The sequence below is a fragment of the Canis aureus genome, chromosome 12 (genome assembly GCF_053574225.1).
Source record: "Canis aureus isolate CA01 chromosome 12, VMU_Caureus_v.1.0, whole genome shotgun sequence".
NCBI lineage: Eukaryota > Metazoa > Chordata > Mammalia > Carnivora > Canidae > Canis > Canis aureus.
Genome location: NC_135622.1, coordinates 26,407,817 through 26,431,919, shown reverse-complemented (window position 1 = coordinate 26,431,919; position 24,103 = coordinate 26,407,817). Strand labels below are relative to the sequence as shown.

At 39.3% G+C, this 24,103-nt stretch overlaps 1 protein-coding gene and 1 pseudogene across 8 annotated transcripts in view; one reads left to right on the top strand and one right to left on the bottom strand.

The window, feature by feature from the left end:
• The first annotated feature begins 6,685 nt into the window (after positions 1-6,685).
• The window catches only part of KRCC1 (lysine rich coiled-coil 1), a 30,527-nt gene continuing 13,109 nt past the window's right edge, over positions 6,686-24,103 (top strand). For 2 of the 8 annotated variants that reach the window (XR_013349212.1, XR_013349213.1), the window contains exons 1-2: positions 6,686-6,938; positions 17,923-18,097. Coding sequence is in view for 5 of the 8 variants with exons in the window: in XM_077843200.1 (XP_077699326.1) it covers positions 21,394-22,149 (756 nt within the window). In the remaining 3 variants the exon portion in view is untranslated. Of the gene's footprint in view, positions 6,939-8,034; positions 8,166-17,922; positions 18,098-20,738; positions 20,891-21,374; positions 22,739-24,103 lie in introns of those variants that run through there. The other 6 variants (XM_077843200.1, XM_077843198.1, XM_077843199.1 and 3 more) reach the window with 6 other exon arrangements.
• Positions 18,614-19,087, bottom strand: LOC144324541 (ribosomal protein uL24-like pseudogene; annotated as a pseudogene).

Genomic DNA, 24,103 nt, shown 5'->3' with positions numbered 1-24,103 from the left:
GAATACGTTACTTTATATGACAAAAGGAACTTCACAGATGTGATTAAGGAGAGAGAGAGGGAAATTATCTTGGATTGTCCAGGTGGGCCTAATGGAATTGCAAGAATCCTTTTAAGAGAATGGCAGGGGCCAGAGACAGAGAAGGAGATATAACAATGGAAGCAAGAGGATCAGAGTCAGAAAAATATTTGAAGATACTATATTGCTGGCTTTGAAGATGGAGGGATAAGCCATGAGCCGAGAAATACAGGTGGTCTCTAGAAACTGGAAAAGACAAGGGAACAGCTTCTCCCCCTAGAAGCTCTAGAGGAACAGCCCGATCACACCTTGATTTAAACTCTGTGAACCCCATTTCTGGCTTTTGACCACCAACCTGTAAGATAATAAATTTATGTTATTTTAAGCTACTAGGTAATTTGTTATGGCAACAATAGAAAGCAAGCATATAAAATATCACATCTCTTTTGCTACTCTGAAATGAAATGGCATATATAATATGATTTACTAGCTCTTATGCCTAAAAAATATAAATTACTAACCTGTAGTCGGAATGTTTGTGTCTCACTTCTCTCCACCCCCATTTTAAATTTCAAATTGTTGAAGTCTAAGGTAATGGGGCTTCAGTCACAAACATGGTGCCCTTATAAATATAAGAAGCTCCAGAGAAGTCCCTAGGCCCTTCTGTATGTGAGGACTACAAACGATCTGGAAGAGAGTCCTCACTCAACCGCGCTGGTGCCCTGATCTCAGACTTCCAGCTTCCAGAACTGTAAGATATAAATTTCTGTTGTTTATAAGCTACCCAGTCTATGGTATTTTGTTATTGTAGCCCAAATGGACTAAACCATTTACCTAACCTAATAAGGGAGAAATATAATCAAAGTTAGCTTATAATAAAATAATATATATTCATGGTAAATTAAATATGTCAATAAGCTCATTTTGTATATGCATGGGCACAGCTGCACTAGAAAACAGTGGTCAGGGCAGCCCAGGTGGCTCAGCAGTTTAGCATTGCCTTCAGCCCAGGGCCTGACCCTGGAGACCCAGAATCGAGTCCCACATTGGGCTCCCTTCATGGAGCCTGCTTCTCCCTCTGCCTGTGTCTCTGCCTCTCTCTCTATCATGAATAAATAAATAAAATCTTAAAAAAAAAGAAGAAGAAAAAAGAAAGAAAGAAAGAAAGAAAGAAAGAAAGAAAGAAAGAAAGAAAGAAAAAAAGAAAGAAAGAAAGGAAGAAAGAAAGAAAGAAAACAGTGGTCAGATGTGTGGACCTCCCCCATAGAATCACTGTCATAGTGAGAGCTAAAAATGTAGGTTGATTTTGGGGACACAAACACCACACAGGGCACTGTTGTTTGTGACATGATTTTTCTGAAATGTTGAATGACTCTCAGTCAAGTTCTGAATGAAAGAAAAGTATAATCCTTCAGTTAACAAGAGGCTGCATTCCTGGAAAATTTAGCAAATATTAAAAAGACTCTATGATTACATATAAAACAGAATTCTAGACTCTGATAATTATAAACAAAGTTTCACCTATCTAGGATGTACATCTGTGTATTTGAGGTTGTGAGGGTCAGGCAAAGAATCTTCAATGTATAAGGCTTCCCCGGATAACTTGCATCTTTGGCAGGATCAATGAGATAGAGAATGTTGGCTCTAGTTATTAGGCTGGTGACAGGGAAGGGGGCACATAGTCCTATTCCACTGCTTATCAACCTAAATCCTATATAAAAATTTTTGCCCACCTGTCGCCTTCCAGTTCTCCCCCCATCCCATGGGATCTAAACCTTTCTTTGTGTCCTCAGTCCTGCCCACAATATGCCAGTAGCACTGTATAACCAGAAGTTTTCCCCTGCACACATTTCTAAAATGCTGCCTAAGTGGTGGAACTGCCTTCATGACAACTGTTGGTCTTCATCAACAGGAAAAACCCATCTAGAGTTTTGGGTTTTTTTTTTTTTTAAGAGTTTATTTATTAATTTGAAAGAGAGGGTGAGCAGGCGAGAGATAAAGAGAGAGAGAGAGAGAGAGCACAAGCAGGGGAAAGGGGGAGAAGAGGAACAGATACTCCACTGAGCAGGGAGCCCAATATGGGGCTCAATCCCAGGACCCTGGGATCATGACCTGAACAGAAGGCAGACACTTAACCGACTGAGCCACCCAGGAGCACCCCCTCATCTAGAGTTTTGGAAGGACATCTTATTGCCCTACTGGAGATGTTTAGCAGAAAAGATTCAGGTAGAACATAAGAGCTTTCTTCAATACCATATATTGAGGTATGGAAAAAACAGATTTATTTTATGTTTCCTAAGAGATCAAACTTGGGGGGAGAGTAGACATACTATGCGACAGTGTGGTATGGTGGCTAAGATCACAGACTTGAGCTTCACAGACCTTTAAAGTCATGTTTCTGTGGAGCTGTTTTCTACTCCAAGAAAATGGAAACATTTAACACTGTTAACTATTTTATTTTATTTTATTTTATTTTATTTTTTATAATAAATTTATTTTTTATTGGTGTTCAATTTACCAACATACAGAATAACACCCAGTGCTCATCCCGTCAAGTGCCCCCCTCAGTGCCCGTCACCCATTCACCCCCACCCCCCGCCCTCCTCCCCTTCCACAACCCCTAGTTCGTTTCCCAGAGTTAGGAGTCTTTATGTTCTGTCTCCCTTTCTGATATTTCCCACACATTTCTTTTCCCTTCCCTTATATTCCCTTTCACTATTATTTATATTCCCCAAATGAATGAGAACATACACTGTTTGTCCTTCTCTGATTGACTTACTTCACTCAGCATAATACCCTCCAGTTCCATCCACGTCGAAGCAAATGGTGGGTATTTGTCGTTTCTAATGGCTGAGTAATATTCCATTGTATACATAGACCACAGCTTCTTTATCCATTCATCTTTCGATGGACACCGAGGCTCCTTCCACAGTTTGGCTATTGTTGTTAACAATTTTAATAGCCATCCAGTCTCTTTCCTTCATATGTCTGGATAAAGAAGGGTAGTGTGAAAGGGAGGGAAAATGGGACAGCTCAAGCCAGAGGACTCCCAGTCTGGGAGAGAGATCTGAGCTGGGAGATTTCAGAAAAGAGTTATGACAGAAATAACCGCCATGGTTCTATTTACCTCTATTTCAGCTGAACTTCCCTTGCACCGCAAACCACACTTTTGTGCCAAGAGTGTCACTATGGCCACCAAACACTCCCACACCCTAAAAAAGGTGTGGGGAAGCTTGCAGAAGATACTGGGCCAGAGTAATGTCAGGTCCTGTCATGCACCTTAAGGGTTAGAGAAGGTGACATGAAGAAGCCTAGTATGGAGGCTGTTTTGGAGTTTTAAGTATATCAATACTTGGGCTTCAAGTATCCTCTTAATATGAGCTCCATTTTATTAACCCGCATCTTGGGTAGGAGCTGCTCCCATATCCCAAGTTGCAGCCCCCAAATCTTTAGCCTGTATTCACACTGTATCTCTCCTGAGCCTCTGAGCAAATAATCTCAGAGGCCTTGAGAGTGGTTGCATTTCCTTCAGGATATGCTGCAATAGAAAGAATATGTACAAATAAGTGTGAAGGTGGAGACATAAATGAAACCCAGACGAATGGTTTTGAAACATTAGGACAGTTTGCATGCCTGCATTAGCATGGCAGTGGCTCATCTACCATACTGTCCAGGAAAACTCCAATCATCACCCCTTCTATCGCAGACTCCCTTGCTGGGCCACACACCTACAAAGGTCTACCATCTAGTGGCTAATCAAGAGAACTTCAAGATTTATTCAGTAAAAGAACAGCCCCTGACCACTGGATTCTACCTCCTTTGTACCGGTGCTAAGGTTCATTTCCTCCAGGGGTCAACAAGTTTTCTTTGAGATCTTGAACTAAGTATGGTTTGTACCTTCTTTAATAGTTGGGGGGAAATGTCAAAAGAAGAATATGTTGTGACACATGAAAATTATGTGAAAGCTACATTTCAGTGACTATAAATTTTATTAAATAAGAGCCATACGAGGGGGCACCTGGCTGGATCAGTGGGTGGAGAATGGGACTCTTGATCTCGGGGAAGTGAGTTCAAGCTCCACATGGAGAGTAGAGCCTACTTAAAAAAAAAAAAAAAAAAAAGCTATTCTCGTCTGTTTACATATTTTCTATGGTTGCTTTCACACTATAACAGCAGAGTTGAATACTTGCAACAAAGACCATATGGCCCACAATGCTGAAAATATTTACTATCTGGCCTTTTACAGACACTGTTTGCCAATGCCTGCTTTAAACTAATAATAACTTAATGCCTAGCAACATTAAATAAGCCAGGCACTGCTCACTGCTTTCAGGTGAATTCACTGGCTGATTCATTAATTTGTTTCATAATCACTATGAGTGACAGAATCAAAGAAAAAGTTCTTGTGCACATCTACCACTCACATTCCAGACAGGGACAGGTTTCCTCTGTAATAGTCCCTTATATCTTGTATAACTACCTCATTGGCAAAACTTTAAACTCTCTAGCCTCTGTGTTCTTAATGAAATAGCATGCTTGCTTCCATCGCTTTTCTTTGGCTCCTAGAAATCCCTGGCTACAAACTGCTTTCTTCCCAAGAATTCCTAAATTTGCTCATTCCACATGCATTTATCGGCATATGTATCAGGCACTGTGCTCAGTGCCCCAAAACAAAGATGAATGAAATGTGGGCCCTGTGTTTAAGAGACTGACCAGAGACAATTATGGAAGAGCAAGTAAGGATGGTGAGAAGATATAGGAAGCAAAGGGGAAGGGATATCCAGGGCAGCCTGAGGAGCCAGGGAAGGTTTCAGAGAAATAGCTAACAGAAGGCAGAAAGAGAAGCAGAGTTGCAGGTGACCATTTCAGTCCCATGGACATAGCAGCACAAGCAGAGATGTGGAGGTAAAGAAATAGCACTATGTACAGACAACAATAGGTTGGGTATTGTAGGAGCTTCAGAAGCACACATATTATATCTCTGTTTGTCATTCGAGCACCAGACTATAGCCTTTGTCCCAGTGTTTCATATACATTTGAAAGTTTTTTAAACTATAAATGATTGAATGTCTTAATTGTGCTTTATTAACATTACCTCGTTTTTCATAATAACTTTCGAAGTGGGTATTACTGAGGCCCCTAGTTAAAAAACAGCAGCATCTCCTAAGTATAAACCCCAGAGAAACTCTCACATGTGTGCATAAAGTGACTACATAAGAACATGAGAGCGGTACTATCTATAAAAGCAAAAACTGGAAGCAAACTCGACGTCTATCAATAGGAGAATGGCCAGCTTGTGGTGTAGTCATGCAATGAAATGTTATAGAGCTGTGAAGGTGAATGAATTAGATCCTGACACCTCAGCATACCTTAGATATCAAAACATAATGATAAGTGAAAAAAGTAAGCTGCAGGTGAATAAACATATGTATAGTAACATTTACATAAAGTTTTACATCATGCAAAGCAAGATTTCATGTTATTTAGAGATACATAGATATGTAACAAAAGTATTAGGAAACGAATAGGAAAGAGAAATGCTGAATCCAGGATACAATTTACTTCTGGAGGGAGGAGGAGGTCATTAGAAGTAGAGAGAAAACATTCAGAAGAGGAAGTAGCATATGCAACAGTTTGGTGTTTATAGGAATCAGTAAAGGTTTAATGTTGCTAAATCATAACGTGAAAGCAAGGTGGGGAGGTGACAGCAGTAGGAAGATCATGAGATCAAGGTGCCCAGAAGCCTAGTAGTGCTGTTTGACTTTCTCCAATAGACAATGGAAAGTCAGGAATGACTTCTAGATAGAATGCTTTGGCAATAGTATGAAGAGCAGATGGGACTGGTGAAGTCAGAAGGGTAAGTTAGGCATCTTTTGCCATGGTTCTAACAAGAGATGATGATCACCTGAAACTCGGCGAGGGCAGTGTGACAGGAGAGTCTACTCAAGAGAAACTTTTGCGCCATGTACTAGGAGACATGCCCACCAACAGGAAAATGGGTGGAATATTGGACAGCAGTGAGACAAATAAATAACACCTATATGCAACAGCTTGGCTGATCCTCCAAATGTTGAGAGAAACGAGTTCCAGGAGACTGCATAGAGGAAGCTATCAATCTTATGAAATTCAAAATAAACTTTTCTTTTTAGCCACACGTGTATGTGATAAAGACACATATATGAAAGGAAATGAGGACTACAAACCAGGGTCGTGGTTTCTTTGGGAGATGGGGAATGAGATGAGGTGCGAAGGAGGGGAGACAAGAGTCATTTACGGACCAATGACCACAACGTATCACGACCAAGGCTCTTGCTCACCCTAACCCTGCACGTTGAAGACCCTAACAAAGGAATGACAGATAAAGATGATGTATTTCTCAGATACTTTGGAGGAAGAATCCAGAGGCTTCCAGACGTTTTCCCAGTCGGTTTTTAGATTCACTAACCGCATGCGAGCGGCCACACGCGCTCTCCCTTCCCTCGAACGACGAGGAGACAGCCCCCGCCCCCGCCGAAGAAAGCGGGAACCACCGGCGCGAGCCACGGTGAGAGCGGAGCCCCGAAGGAGGAGGAGCGAAGGGGGCGGGGCCAGAAGGGGCGGGGCCAGAAGGGGCGGGGCCCGAGGGGCGGGGCCACAGGGCCTCTCTGGACGCGGGGCGGCCCGCGCAAGCGCAATCGCGCGCCTTCCCGCTATGGCGCCGGCGCCGTCCAGTCAGCCGCGGGTGGTGGCGGAGACTTCCCCTCAGGAAGCCCGGTCTCCGCCTCCTCCTCTCACTCCGCCTGCTCGGCGGCGGAGGCGGCGGTGGCGGCAGCTGCTGTCCCTACCTCTCCGCCATCTGCACCCCGGCCTGTCCCCCGGCCGGCGGCGTTAGCGGGGAGGGGGAACAGTAGTTGTAGACGCCCGCCCCTGCCTCAGAGAAGGTGAGTTCCCGCCCCGGCGGCGGGGGCGGCCCGGGCTTCAGCCCCTCAACTCCGCGGCCCGGTGACGGCTGGGCGCGCCCCGAGTGTGCGCCATGGCCGACGGGGTCCGGGCGGGCGTCCACTCGCCTCCCTCAGCCCCGCCGACCCGCCGGAACGTGGCGCCACGGCTCCCAGGCGGAGCGTGGAGCGTGGAGCGTGGAGCGTGGAGCGTGCAGGGGCCTGGGACGCCGAGGCCGGAGCGGGCAGAGGCGGAAGTGCGGCCCTGGAGTGTCAGGGACGGGGAAGCGGGACTGGTGAGGAAACTCCGAGATGAGGCGAGGAAGGGCCGCAGACGTGCGGGCGAGGAGCCTCGGCTGAGTGCACTTCCACCTCCGGGAAAGTCGGTGTTGAGGCAGGAGTGGAGTTAGGACCTCGCCGAGCCGGGGAGTAGGCGGGGAGCCCAGCCCTGCGGGGGGGCGCCCGCCCGCGCGGAGAGAAGCGCGCAGAGGGTTTTGAGACGCCCCGTGGGAGAGTCTTCCTAGGCTTTTTGAGGGTAGCACCCTGTAGAGCAAGGTCCTCAGATTTTTTAGGCCTCTCGATAGCGGCCTGAGCTCAGTACGGATCTGCCAGTGTCCAAGATAGCAAAGCGGACGTGAGGGAGAGCGGTGAAAAACAAGTCCCTGAAGCTCCCGGCAGCAGGGGAAAGCGCTGAGCTCCGTCCGGGTTCGCGCGGAGCTGACTGGGAGTTTTAAAGGGAAAACGAGGGACCGGAGGAGAGGTGGGGTTCAAGAAGAGTCAGGGAGGTGAGGAATTACAAAAGCTGGTTCCTTGGGGATGGTGTCGGGCGGCTGGCAAGTAAGGAAGTTAGGGTTCTGCCCTCCTACCACCACGGGGAGACCCAGGCCTAACCTTCCCGAAGATTACACCTCAAAAGGAACGGCCGGCCTTCCGGTGTCTGAGAGGGACTCTTCGGAGTTGTAGGAGGTACGCATCATCTCAGACACCGGAAGGATTCACAGTCCAAAGCCATTTTGAGTTAAACACTCAAAAATAGAGATCAGGGGCCTGTCATCAAATGTTGGTTCTGAAAACAGTACATTTATTTTTTTTTTTAAAGATTTTATTTATTCATTCATAAGAATACACGGAGAGGAGAGAGCGAGAGAAAGAGAGGCAGAGACACAGGCAGAAGGAGAAGCAGGCTCCATGCAGGGAGCCCAACGTGGGACTCGATCCGCGGTCCCCAAGGTCAGGCCCTGGGCTGACTGCAGCGCTAAACCGCTGAGCCACCCGGGCTGCCCAACAGTACATTTATTTTGACAGCCCTGAGCTTTTTCTAGCAGGAGCTCCAAAGGGGATTGGGTCATCCCAGGATTCCGCCTTAAGCTGTTGGAGACCTGTTAAAATTGGGGCAAGGGGTTTGGAAGAGGTGGTTTCTGGCCAGGGTTTTCACAGTTATCACCAACACGTTACCCCTTAACACAAAAAGTTATTTCTGAATCATCTCAAACATTGTTTGAGTTCTTACAAGTCCTATATACCTATCAACAGCCTGTAGGGAGGTAAGGCTGTAAAGACAGTTTTGGAAATGATTTTAGGTGGTGGAGCTTGATCGCATTGCACATCTCAAGTAAAACATTTAACCATCTTCAGTCTCGTAATTTTTAGTATGCTGTGTTGCCTCATGTTGCTTTCTGTCTCCAGAGCAAAAGACGGTGGAAGCCAAAATATTGTAGAATAATTTAGGTTCCTCTTTTCTGGAGAGAGACATCAATAAATATAATAACTTCTTGAAAATAATTTCATTTTTACCCTCTTTCATGATTATATTCTATTTTTCTGTGCTATTCCATAATCTTTTACATACTTCACTTTGGAGGAATGGCAAAGTAGTTTTTTAAAAAATGCATACATTTCTTAAAACATTTTTGTAAGCACCTTACAAAAATTTCATACACTAAAAATGGAATTAGAAAGTCATTGCAATCAAATGATGTTCTATTCAAGGTCTCTTAATGAAAGCAACCTTTGGAAGACTAGATTTAGGGTCCTTAGTCAGCCTAGGTTATCGTTCTGAGGAAAAAAATTTGGATTTATTTGTTTTCATACCAAACTTACTGCCCCTCACCAGATAAGCCTGAGCCATTTATAGGTTTTGAGACTACAATTCAGTTTGGCTCTCATAGCCAGATCGCAGGAAGATTTGGAAACAGTTTCTCATAGAAAAACAGTTTGCCAGATAACATTTTGTGTGTGTGTATGATGACTTTGAATGTGTGTGATTACTTAGGACTTTATACAGTGTCAGTTCACACAATGCTAGCAGTAACCTTTCTATACAACTTCAAGGTGGTATAATGAGAATGCTGGAATAGGGATCTAACAAGTAGTAGGTTCTAGTTAGTGCTAGTTTGTCCACTAGCTATATGACCTGAGAAAAGTCCCCAATTTTTCTTTCAAACTCAAAGTCCCAAATTTATTTTTTGAGATTTGTCATCTGTGGGGAGGGGGAATTGGATTACCCCAGTTGAGTGGTTCTCAACCAGGGGTCTTTTTGCAACCCCACCCCAGAGGACATTTGGCAATGTCTGGAGACATTTTTGATTTCCACCACCGGGCAAGAAGGGGCGTGGTGAGCACAGGTGTTACTTGGCATCTATATGATACAGGGTAGAGATGCTGGCAAACATCCCAAAATGGACAGGGCAGCCTCACTCCCACCCCAACAAATGATTTTCCTACCCAAGATGTCAGTGTCAAGGTTGATCTCTGCACCAACCGAACTTTAAGGTCCTTGACAGCATTGAAATTGTGAACTAACTTGACAGTTCTACATTGATATTCTTTCCATGGATTGGCTGTGTAGAACAGCAGTTCATAAAACATGAAACTTCCAACTGTAATGGCTATCAGGTGACAAAGAGTGATTAAGTCTCTGAGTTAAGACTGAGACCATTCACTAGGATTTGAAAAACAAAATATAATTCTTTACCTAAAAAATTACCTTTTGTCTCTTTATTTTGAGTAAATATCCTCATTAACTGTTCAGTTAACTGCTACCTAACAAATGGTCACTATTTGGTATATTATAGTATTTAAAACAATGGTGGGAGTCCATATATTTTTAGTTGAGATATTTGTAAAAGCCCTAAATAATTGCCGGTCAAAATAGTACATAAGAAGAGGGGGGAAAATATTACTTGTTACTTATCCGGTATTTTTTTTTTTCTTAAACAACTTTTGCAAAAGGTATGTAAGAATTATCATGCATCTAGTTACTAAAATTCCAGTCACTCAAGATCCTGATAGGACTATTAACTGATTTGAAGAACATCTTCTAATCCATTTTCACCTATAGCTCCTCTAAGAGGAGCTCTTCTGATTTGGACTTGATAATGAACAGATGTAAGGATTAAATATTGGCAAACAGGAAATATATATAAGGTGTAAGATTACAAACCGGAAATTGAGAAATTAGACTTCCATCACAGAAACCTAAAGAAATACCACTTAACCAGACTTCTATGAAAAGAAATATACATAGAATTTATGGTGAAGGTGTCATAAGATTTTCCAGGACACTTTGTAATTCATTCAGTGAGGTTTCTCAATATTTTTGACACTCAAAAAAAATTTTCACTCAGTAATGATATTCCTGAGGGATTAGTAAAAACAAAGCCACAACAGACAATTCTTGCTTATTTGCTTCTCTTAAAAAAAAAAAAATTAAATGGGCTCAGTTTTAGAATAAAGGATATTTTTGACTCCTCATGGAATCATTAACCCATTTACATAGCAATTGCCTAAAAATGTTTTCCTTTGTTTTCATGATATTAAGCAGAGATTTAGATCAAATGACAGAAAAATCTAGCTAATAGCTAACATGTTAACATTTATTCAGAAAACATTGAGTTTCTGCTATGTACCAGGTACTCAGCTCAGTACTAAGGACATACAAATGAATTAGGCACAGCCCTTTTAAAGAGCTTAGTATTAATGTTAGTGAAATTAGGAAAAAAAAGTGGAGAAAATTCAGGGTTTTTTTAAACCTAAGAAAAGTTTATTTCTCTCTCAAATTACAGTAAAGCTGAATGCTCCAGAGCTGGTTTGGCTGCTTTGCCATTCCTGACACACAACTCTATCTCTGAGTCTGAAATGGCTGCGGAGGAAATGTAGGATAGTGGTGTAAGGCAGTCAAATTCTCCATAGTGGGGTGGGGAGAAGACCCATTAATTGACAACCTCTAAAATTGGTAAGCAGCAGCAGGGTGAATGCATTAGAGAAAATGCAGCTGTAAATGCGTATTAGCCAGGACTCCTGAAATAATCAGGAGTAGTTCATTGTTTTTTGTAAATTTGTGCTCTGCCCAAGACCTATTTGCCACATGCACACCAGAGCACATTATGTTGTAAATCTAATGTTGACAGCTGGATAGAATGGTTGAGGAGGAAGATGTCTGGAGAGACATTAATGATTATGTGTTTCAGATTTGTTGCCTTTATTAGCTGTCAATATGTGAAAATATTAACTAAGCATGTTAAAACAAGTAATAAGATTTCCATTACTAACTTCATCAAGTATATGTTAGGGCATGAGCAATGGGGCATGAGCATCCCTTCTTACAGACCTATTCACATTTACTAACCCTTTGGAAGGACTGGAATGCATTTGGTGGCATCCTGATGTAGGATGTCTGCCTGAGTCCAAGTAAAATTAACTTCACAAGCAGAATCCTTGAGCTAGCTAGCCATTGATGTTCAGACTTAGAGACATAAATGTTAAATGTCTATAAATGTGAAGTACTCCCAATTAATGATTTTCTTAATTATTTTGTATTTTATCATTGGAAATATGCCATGGTAGTAAATAAACCCTTAATTATTTTTGTGATTTGTTGTATTAGTGTGAAATAGCTAGAGCTTAGCAAACTCCTAGATCAGATACTAATCTCATTTCCTAAAAAGGCAAGGTTAATAACCAAAATAGCTAAGAGTATTTTTTATGGTAACAGGTACAGGGATGCATTTCTATTACAATTAGATCTCTAGGGACACCTGGGTGGCTCAGCGGTTAAGCGTCTCCCTTTGGCTCCAGGTGTGATCCTGGAGTCCCCTGATCGACTTCCACATCAAGCTTCCTACATGAAGCCTGCTTCTCCCTCTGCCTATGTCTCTCTCATGAATAAATGAATAAAATCTTAAAAAAAAAAATCTCTAAAAAACAGGTAAAAAGAAAGAAAAACATGCAAAGATAACAACTACAAAAGATAGCAAAGGTAAGACAGAATCCATTACCTAGTGTCCTAAAACTTAATGCGATTCTCTGCTTATCTTTCCTGAGATTATAATAATGTTAAAAGATTGCAAAACTCAAGAGCAGGAACAAGGAAGGATATCCATTCTTACCACTTCTATTCAGTATCCTGCCGAAGGTCCTAGCCAGTACAGTCAGACAAGAAAAGCAAAAGGAGTTCAGATTGGAGAGAAAGAAGTAACACTGTCTTTATTTGCAGATGATATGATCATATATGTAGGAAACAGCAAGGAATCTAGGAAAAGGCTACTAGAATAAGTTTAACAAGGAAGTAAAATACAAGGTCCATATACAAAATAAAAGGTATTTCTGAATGTTAGCAACAAACAAGTTTAGATTTTAAAAAATACTACTTACTAATACATTAAGAAAAAATACTTTTAGATAGTTTTAATCGAATTCATCTCTGAGAGAAAGATGCAAATAATGGAAAAATACAAGATGTCTCCTAATACTTCTTAGTGAATTAGATTTAAAAGTATAAGATGATGCCATTTATTTGGTGTATTTTTTAAGGGGGAAGAATCGAACTAAAAGTAACCAAATCAACATCCTAATCCTAATTTTGCCCATTTTTCTCTTCAGAAATATTTAATAAACATTTTTTAAGACCTTCATGCTGTATGAGGTTTAAATGCCATGGCACAACACAAATGATGTGGGGCATAAAATTTTTTAATAAGATTTTTCACTTAAAATCAGTTGATTTATTCACCAAACCTGAGACTTATTAAGAACATTTTATATAGTGCCAAAGTTCAGGTTTTACAATTTCTAAATGAGTGGGTGGAATGGAACAAGTTCTCTCTTGACAGTTCTAGAATTAAAGTAGAGCGGTTCTTAGTTTTTTATTAAGATATGAAGCTCTATTTGGCAGTTTTGAATTATGAGTAATTCATATTACTCATGTGTTTCATATTTAACACAATAGTTGATGTATGGTGTTTTAACTTCCACAATGGCTTTCCATGTTTTTACTGAAATAAAGACCAAGCCTCCAGCTATTGAATAACCTACATAGTTTCATTTCTCTGAAATAAAAGATACCATATTCTTGCTTTTTTCACTATGATATATTTCCTAGAGGTAAATGAGCAAGTAAATAGCATTATGAGTGTTCATCTATAAGTTTGTGGTATATGTGCAGTATAAATAGGAAGTTTTCAGAATTTTGTTAGATTTTTTTCCAAAAATATTAGAAATGAGTTTTGGTCAAGACAAACTGTTTCTTGCTTAGGACCTTGTACCAGCCTATAAATAGTAAAATTAGCTAGTATCTTAGGTCTGCTTGATACTCCATACTCCTATGAGTATTAAAATATACATGACACACATTAACAAGATATAAACTGAAATCTTCAAAAAATTGGTTCAAAATCGGCAATCATAAAAGACAATATTGACTGATCAAGTCTAACTTTTAGCTTTCATTTTAATTTTATTTTTAAGATTTACTTATTTTAGAGAGAGAAGGGGAGAGGGAGAGAAAATCCCAGGCAGCAGGGAGACTGTCTCGGGGCCTGATCTCATGACCCCGAGATCATGACCTGAGCCATTATCAAGAATCAGACACTGGACTAAGCCACCCAAGTGCCCCTCAGCTTTCATTTTTAAAAAGTCCCTCTAAAACATGAGTTAGCTTGAAATAAAAATTATTAGGTACTCCTGTCAGGCACCCCTGCTCTGTTTACATATAACCTTTCCTTTATTTGGCTTTCTGTAGTTACTAGAATGCTTGGGAGAACATTTCACTATGTCAGTTAAATAAATGAAATCCTAAATAACAATGAAAGTAGCTCATTCATTCAGCACTTACCATGGGCCATATACCGTTCTAAGCATTTTACATGTATTCATTTCCTTAAGGCTCACAACTCTTTTGAGGTGTATGTTATATCCCTATTTTAAAGATGAGGAACTTAAGGCACAGAGAGGTTGAGAAATTTAACCGAGCCTACACAGCTAATAAGTGCCAGAACTGACTCCAGAGTCCCTATGTCTGGCTCCTAGGAGCAGTGAGATAAGTGACATAATATACCGGCAGTAGTTCTGCATAAGTGAATTGGCCTTTGTTAGGTGAACAATCTTTCTGGAAACAAAGCCAACATTTAACAATCCAGTTTAACAAATTAAGGTAAAATTATTCCTTTCCAAAAATATCTGTTACAGATCTTTAAGCTCCTCTGATACACTTTATTGAGATACACTGTACTTAAAATATACACATACTTAAAGTATACAAGGCAGTAAGTTTTTGACAGGTATATACTCCCACACAACCATTTGTAAACAATAAATGCCAGATATTTCCATCAACAACAAAAGCTTTCTCAGGCCTCTTTATAATCAATCCCTCCCTCTACCTCTGTCCCCAACAACCACTAATCTACTTTCTATTACTATAGATTAGTTTATATGTCTAGGACTTTTTACAAATATAGAATCATGCTCTTGTGTCTTGCAGGAAGCATGGTTTTGAGATCATCCACATTGTGTGCATATTTTTGTTTCTTTTTGTTGCTGAATAATTCTATTATATAGATACACCATGTTTTGTTTATCCATTAGCCTATTGGCAGACCTTAGGGTTGTTTCAGTTTGGGGCTATTATAAATCTGCAATGAATACTCATGTACAGGTCTTTGCAGAGATGTATCTTTTCATTTCTCTTGGGCTAATACAAGTGAAATGGCTGGGTCATATGGTAGATGTTTAAATTTTTTTTTTTTTAAGATTTTATTCACTAGAGACACATAGAGACACAGGCAGAGGGAGAAGCAGGGTCCATGTAGGGAGCCTGATGCGGGACTCAATCCCGATCCTGAACTCCAGGATCACACCCTGGGCTGAAGGCAGGCGCTAAACCACTGAGCCACCCAGGGATCCCCTGTTTAATGTTTAAAGAAAGTATCAAACTGCTTTGTAAAGCTGTACTATTTTAAATTCTGACTAATTGTTCAATATCCTTACCAACTTCTGGTATTATCAATCCTATTAATTTTAATCATTTCCAGTGATGATGTTAGGGTTTTAAATTGCATATATATTTTTTTGAGGTGTCCAGATATTTTGCCCATGTTAATATGGATTTGTCTTATCGAGTCATAAGAGTTCTTTATATATTCTAGATATAAGTCCTTTGTCTGATATGTGAGATGGGAATATTTTTCTCCTGTTTTATGGCTTGCTTTTCATTTTAACTTTAGAGCCATATGTAATTAAGTTATATACCTTAAAACAACTCAAGTAATTTAGAGAGATACTATATATAATAGAGAAACATTTTAAAATATTCATCATCCTTTCTAAAATGTTTTTGATTAACAGTTCTTAAACTCATAATTTTTTTTAGATTTATTCATTTGAGAGAGAGAGAGAGAGAGAGAGAGAGCATGAGCAGGAGTGGGGGGAATTGGCAGAGAGAGAGGAAGAAGTAGGCTCCCCACTGAGCAGGCAGCTGGACACAGGCCTCCATCCCTGGACCCTAGGATCATGACCTGGGCTGGAGGCAGACACCTAACCAACTGAGCCATCCCGGCATCCTGAACTCATAATATTTTTAAGCAAACTTTTTTTTACTCTATATACTGGTAACTGAAAATTAAGCTTAATTTGAAGATACCCTGTAGAACCTTTAAATCAACTTTTTATGGAGTTTTTAGTTACAGAGTAATGTTACTTGCAGAAATTAATACAGATGTGTGCAGAGAGCAAAATGTTAAATGTCTCTTACTCCTTTCCTAAACCCATTTCCCAAGCCCCATTAAGTTTAGTGTATATCTTTTCTGATTTTTTTCCTGTGGGTATTGGATACAAGATTAGACTGTCAAATCAGACTAACACAAATCAGTAATATTACCTAGTATCAAGGTTTACTACATATTTCAAGGATACAAGCAATCAGACAACTCTAAAGAAGCAGAGATATTTAGAACATGAAAGATGGCTCCTCAAACTATGTTTTCCTACGTTAGTCATGCATCTCTGACCCAAAATAATAGATGAGGTTTCTAAGTGAGGGTCACCTCACACAAAGTATTTAAATTATGAATCATCTTCATTTATGTAATATTCCTTGGAGTGCTTTGCCTCATAGGTCCTGAATTTATTTACTATAGATAATCCTTAATCAGAGACGTCTTGCTAAGGGTATGTCAAAGATAAATTCCCCTTCTCCTAGCTAATAGCATTCATTGGTCTTTTAGTCAGGGGTCCAGAAGTCACCTGCCTTCTTCCCTCACCCCTCCCCGCCCCCAGAAAGGAAGTTAATGGACTGCAGCCTAGCTACTTTGACTCCTTTACAATATACGTATATGAATATATTTAGTTTTTGGTTCTGTATGTTGAGTGTTTTTATATTAAAATTGGGTCTTAGATTGATCAGTAGATGGGTAAATAGGTAGATAGATAGACTTCTACATCATTTTTCCCCATTAATATATCATGGACATTTCTCCATGACAGTATATGTGGTTCCAACGCATTCATTTAAATGGCTGCATAGGGGGACACCTGGGTGCCTCAGCAGTTGAGCATCTGCTTTTGGCTCAGGGCGTGATCCCGGAGTCCCGGGATCGAGTTGTGCATCAGGCTTCTGCATGGAGCCTGCTTCTCCCTCTGCCTATGTCTCTGCCTCTCTGTCTGTGTCTCTGGTGAACAAATAAAATCTTAAAAAAAAATAAAATAAATGGCTGCATAGAAAGTACAATTTTGATGTTCCATGATTGGTATCAGAAAAGATATACACTCATACTGGTAACCCAGTAACTTCTCTTTCAAAATGGTATTTTCTGGACTAAATAAAACTATATTACCATATTAAAGACTAGAGGCTTCCTAAATGTTTTCATACTGAAATTTCATTGTAATTAGCAAAAAAGCTAGTATATAGCCTTGAAACCTCTCAGGAAGTTAAGATTTGAGATGATATATGAAATGATATCTATTTAAAGTTTGAAAATATTATCTTAGGGCACCTGGGTGGCTCATTCGGTTAAGCATCTGCCTTCAGCTCAGGTCATGATCCCGGGTTGGAGCCCCACATCAGGCTCTTTGTTCAGCAGGAAGCCTGCTTCTCCCTCTCCCTCTGCCTGCTGTTCTCCTTGCTTGTACTCTCTCTTTCTCTGTCAATAAATAAATCTTAAAAAAATATATTACCTTAAATATTTAATATAATCTTCTGTCTTATCTCCCTTTATTTTATTCATAGATACCATGTTGAATGAATAAATATTGAACTTTTACAGATACCCTTTGTAAAAGGCATACGGGGAGTAGTGATATAGTTTGAATTGCAAAGGATTTGACATTATGAGGTGGGTTGAAACTAGAGATCTTCTAGATCATAGGATTATTTCTACTGAAGCTGATACTTTGACTTGTGAGTGAGCAAAACTCTATTCCTAAACTCTTCATCTAGACTAAATATATTAAAAATCGTGAATACTATCTGCAAATTTAGAGGTGGAGATTTGGGATCACTTTGTTCTAAAACAAAACATTTATTATTCTGGGGTAAAATACATGCTCAGAGAGTTAGCCTAACTTTCAGACTTACAGGAAGTGAAATAATAAGAAATTGGAGATGGATTTCTGACATGATGGATCTATGTTGATAGTAAAATTCTAAACTTTGAACTATTTAATGTAATTAAATATAATTAAATTATAACAAGATTGTACTTGGTTTCAGATGACTGGGAATGGAGTATTACACAGAAATCGATTTGGGGATCTCTGCATCGTGTTTTTTAGCTTGCTGATTGTTGCACAGTTTCACCATGTGGGGAAAGTTCATGCTAGAAAACTGAAGCAATTAATGGGTGACTATGATCAGATTTCTTCACCAAGTTCTCAGCCTGATACAAGTAAGTTCCATTCACCTCTTTATTGATCTGTGCATGACCTGTGGGCTGTGGGAACTGACTTTTTTCATTTAGCATGCCTTCAGGGTTTATCCATGTTGTATCATGTATCAGCACTTCATTCCTTTTTATTGCCGAGTAATATTCCATTGTATGAATATACTGCATTTTATGCATTCAGCAGTTCATGGATATTGAGTTGTTTCTACCTCTTAGCTGTTATGAATATTGCTGCTGTGCACATTTCTGTACAAGTTTTTGTGTGAGCATAGGTTTTCAGTTCTCTTGGGTATGTACCTAGGAGTGAAATTGTTGGGTCATGCATTAACACTTTTTATGTTTTGAGGAATTGCCGTACTGTTTTCTTTTTTCCGGTGGTTATTCATAAAATTATTAATCAAAACAGCAAAAGTAGATTTACAAAACAGCAAAAGTAGATTCACATAGCAATAACAAAACAGGAAGGAAATGAAATGCTTAAGAAACATCTTGAAAAGTCTCAAAGGAATACAGAGTAGGCTAAAAATCTACTATGGTTGCATAACAGGTTGTATTCATTCCTGCATTTTTCTCAGTAAGTTCTTCCTTATATTTGCCTTTCTCTTTTCCAACTTGTCAAGATTTGGCTTTGCATTCAAGAATTTTATTCTGATCTTTGTCCAGTTTTAGCCTGGTGATAACCATCTTGCTTGGGTGAGTGTCCACATGGACAGTTGTGCCATTAGCCTTCTCACGTTGTACTCACTTGGTATAGATGACCTATTTCTTTTTGTATGACTGGACTGCCTGGCTAATTTGCTAACCTTTATAGTGTCCTTGAACTGCCTGGACCCCATCATCCCTGCAGATGGGCCTGGAGTAGATGTTGTACTTTTCCCACAGCTCCTTAGAAAGTAGGAAGAACGTGATCTTCCTGCGCATGTGCAGGGGAGATTTAAGTGGCATTTGGGGGTTTTTGCTACCATCTGAAGTCACAAAAGGGTGGAACTTCATGGTGACTGTCTACCTGGCTCTGGGTAGGCTCAGACCTGTGTGCACAGGGCCAGAAGCCCTTGCTATTTCTCAAAATAGCTGCACATTTTATCTCCCCACAAGCAACGAATGAAGTTACCAACTTTTCCACATCCTTGCCAACACTTAATATCATCTACCTCTTTTTTATTATAGCCATCTTTGTGGGCATGAAGTATAAAAGTTTTTTAAACATAAAAGTAGAGAAAATAGTGTAATGAACCTTCATATACCCATTATCCAGTTTCAACAATTATCAATGTCTTTTTAATCTTGTTAGTGACTTTGTAAAAATAGCTTTATCGAGGTACAGTTAATGTATAATAAACTATGTATTTAAAATACATATTTTGATGGGTTTTGACAGACGTATATATATCTTCAAGTGATCAGTGTACAAAACATGCATCCAGACCTCAAAAAGTGCCCTTTATAATCATCCCACCCACCCCTTCCTGCTTCATCCCCAAGCAAAAACTATTACTATACATTAGTTTGCATTTTCTAGAGTTTTATGGAATTGAATCATATATTATATACTCTTTCTGTCAGGCTTCTTTCACTCAGCATAATTATTTTGAGATTCATCCATGTTGTTGACTGTATCAATGATCCATTCCTTTTTATTGCTGATATATTTCATTGTATGTATATATCACTATTTGATTGTTCCATTTACCTGTTGATCATCATTTTGGTTTTTTCTCTTTCTGGGACTATTATAAATAAAATTACTGTGGACATTCATGTATCAGTCTTTGTATGGACATATATTTCCTTTTCTTTTGGGAGAAATATCTAGGAATGGAATAACTAGATCATACTTAGTGGTTGTACCATTTTACATCCCTAACAAGCAATTTATGAGAATTCTAATTGTTCCATATCCTCACCAACACCACTGAGGTCTTTTGATCTCAGTCACCGTAGTGAATGTTCCTGTTCATAGTAGTGTCTCATTGTGGTTTTTAATGGACATTGACTCCATGACTAATGGTATCTTCTCATGTGTTCATTGGCCATTTGTGTGGATTCTTTTCTGAAGTGTCTGTTTAAATCTTTTGCCTATATTTAATCAAATATTTGTTACATTATTCTGTTAGAATTTTTATATATTTAAGTTGAATAGGAGCTAAATTTTCTGACTCGCCAACTGAGGCTTCATTTAGACTTTATTATTAATCTCAAATTTCCAGAAAAGATAGCTGATTATTAGTGACCCTGGAGTGCTATTATCAGGTTTTTTTCTTTCAATTAAAGGGGAGAAATGTTCTCTTCTACATGGGTTATGCTACCTCCTAATTTTGGGAGACAGAGTGTATCACCAAAAATATCTAGGGCATTGTCGTCTTGTAGTGTATTTTCTACTATATTTGCACTTACGCAGGATTTGAGGGAGGGGAAATCAGGAATAGTGCTGCCTCCACCAAAATTATCAAAGAAGCCAACAAAAAACTAGCCTATTGGCTCTATATTCCTCCTGAAACTTTGCTCTGCATCAGTCCGACCCTCTCTCAGCTTTCACCTCTATTTCCTCCCTTAACGCTCCCACCAGTACTTTAATAGAGAACAAACCAGAAGACTTCTAGAATGCTTTTTTCACCAATCAGAACTAACAGAATGAAATCCAAGCCCTTTACGGAAGGTACAGAACTCTGTTCCCTCATCTTCCCTCATGCCCCGTACTAAAGAGTAGTTTCATCTCATAGCTGAATTTCTAATTTCCAGCATTCCCAAACTATTTTGTAAATATCCTTTTATTAAGTCTTAGAGTACTCTAGTCAGGTAAGTATGTGTTTATTTTATTTTGTTTGAGTAAACCGAAGATTTTAAAGATTAAATTACCCCTCTGTGGTCTATTACTTTTCTTAGAAAACAATATACAAGAAACTGATTAAATCAGAACTTTAGAAATCATATGAGCATGTGATCAGGCCATCTGTCAGGGATGTGTAGTTCTTATCCATACATCCCTATATGCCTTATATTTTTAGCCATACAACAGAACCCTATATGCCATCTCCCTTCTGCCTTCTTCATCCCATCTCTGAGAAAGATAGAGTTATTTGTGAGTAGCCCAGGAGATATTTAACTATCCTAATGCACCTTTTTGACATATAATGTCATGATATTTAACTTTTATGCTGAATTAGGTTTTAATTCGTTTGGGCTTCTTTGTTTTGTTTTTTTGACACTCTCTTCAAGAGCTTAGAAAATATTCAGAATGAAATAATCTAGTAAGAAGAGTTTTCTCCCATCTTCTCTACAGAGAATCCCTTGTCAACCCAATGAAGCATTCAAAGAAGACCTATGACTCTTTTCAAGATGAACTTGAAGATTATATCAAAGTGCAGAAAGCTAGAGGCTTAGAGCCAAAGACTTGTTTCAGAAAGTTGAGAGAGGACTGTTGGGAAACTTGTAGGTACAAAGAGGCTGATTACAGACCAAGGTATAGAATGTTTGATCGAAGACTCTCATCTGAAACTGTGCAGACCTACCCAAGATCATGCCCTAGTTCACAAAAAGTGGAAAACCGGTTACCTCAGTGGCTACCAGCTCATGCCAGCAGGCTAAGACTTGGCTCCCTGAGCTACTGTCAGTTCACCAGGGACTGTTTCTCAGAAACACCAGCACCCCTGAACGTTAGTCAGCAAGAGTATAACTGTAGCTCATACAGCATAGAATCTGGAGTTCACAAGCACCTCTCCTCAGAAAACAGTGCCAGTCATAAACAGCTACCTCAGAAGGGGAAAAGGCACCCAGAGGAAGGCAGAAAAAAACCAGAGGAGGAACAGCCCAAGCATAAGAGAAAAAAAGGTTGTGAGGAACCAGATTTAGACAAACACAAGAACTTCCAAAGAAACAAAACACAGATGGAAACAGTCAGGGTCAATACAGAAAAGCTTAAGAATCGAAAGGAGAAAAAAAGTCGAGATGTAGCCTCTAAGAAAGAGGAACGGAAGCGTAGGAAAGAGAAAAAGGAACAAGGTAAAGAGAAGACAGAGGAGGAAATGCTTTGGGACCAGTCTATCCTGGGATTTTGAAGCTCTTGAGTTGGTTCTCCCAAGGTTAAATTGAAAAAACAGTTGAGGAGCTTGGTTTTATGACGTTTGTGTTCAGATTGATTATTTCATGTGAACAGGTACCTTAACTTCTTTAAGTCTAACGACAGGCCAGGGGAACGGAACGTACTTAATACGCTTACTCTCCAACATGGAAATTACTTTTCTTCATTTTCTAAAAGCATCCTTACATTTTTCTTATGTAATATAATTTCCCTTAATGAGAGTGCCTCTGCTTTTACTCATGAAATTGCTATAGAAGTATTTTTCCCTTGGGAGGTCATTTATTTTAAATTGGAGAATTAATAGGCTTTGCAGAATCTATTTCTTGATTGGGTTTGTTTTAGTTTTGGATAGGGTATTTTTATATTCATTAGTTTTCTCTGTGACACAATTTAGACTGACTTTTCTTTTTAAAATCTAACTTGCAGTGTATTTTCTAGTGGAAAATAAAATACATTAAATAATAATAATCTGAGGTTACATATAGTTTTAAAATTTTCAAAGAGTCTTGATACAAAATCAGTTTATATTCTGGAAATATTTATAATAAAGTGTTCTAATTTCTGCATTTTGTTGTTCTGTGTCAATGATCTGTTCCCATTCAACAATTTTTTTTTTTTTTGAAAGAGAAATAGCTGAGCAATGTGTACCTAAGAGGCAAGATATTTTGGGTAGGTCACACTTTACAGTTGTAAAAATTCTTTACTATACCTTGCTTATTCATATTTAAACCCACTTTTAATCATAGAAATCTGTTAATGACCACAGTTTTTTCCAAATAGATGAAATTGAAGAGAGAGGAATTTATAAGTAATAAAATGCTAGTAGATTATTCTTTTGTAACCAGTGTTGTCATTCTGATAATCCCCTTTTTTATGGAAAGCATATCAAGTTTTTGAGCATCAATACCTTGTAGAATAAATAATGGCCTGAGAATCCCAGAATTCTAGTCTCAGTTATGCCACCAGTATGTGACCTAGAGAGAGTCACTTAACTTCATTTTTCTCATTATCAAATATGACTGGATGGATTGACCTCTAAAATGTCTTGGATAACAAAATTCTGTGATACGAAAACTCTCTTTGTATTCACAACGCTGTGCTTACACATCCATTTTAATTTTAACATTAGGATTAATTTGTTAAAGCCACTTTTAGCTTATATGCTTAAAGATACGTAATATATATATTACGTATATATGTTAAAATATAATAAATATATAATATTTATTTTAATAATAATATAATAAAATATACAAATATATGTATTCCCCACACACACCCCCAACCTATCCCCTTGCATGTAACCAGTCTCCCTACCCTTACTGGGCTGCTGCCTTACTCAGCCCTGACCCTTCTCTAGGTCACCACCTTGCCTAGTCTCCTACCTCCCTGGGCCCCAAATAGCAAAGAAGGAAAGAAGAAGTGAAGGGAGGGAGAGAGGGTAGATGGCCCATTTTATTTTATTATTTTATTTTAAAGATTTTATTTATTCATGAGTGATACACAGAGAGAGGCAGAGACACAGGCAGAGAGAGAAGCCGGTTCCTCACAGGGAGCCCAATGTGGGACTTGATCCCAGAACCCTGGGATCATGCCCTGAGCCAAAAGCAGATGCTCAAACACTAAGCCACCCAGGCGTCCCGACCCAATTTATTTTAAACTAATGACCACAAACCTCCAATCCATTGAGTTTCCATATTAAGTTTCCACTCAAAGATACCATTTTTATACTCTTCTCTCTCCTCAAACCTTTCTCTTCCTTGTGCCTCCCATATAGGCGTCCTTTCTCAGCTGATGACCTCACTTCACACTTTAGTGAGAAAATAGAAGCTTTCAGAGGGGGACTTAACTCATTGTTGTACCACCAGATTTATAAACTTACCTCAAGGACTCTACTCTGTCTTCTGTCCTGCTACAACAAAGGTGTCCTG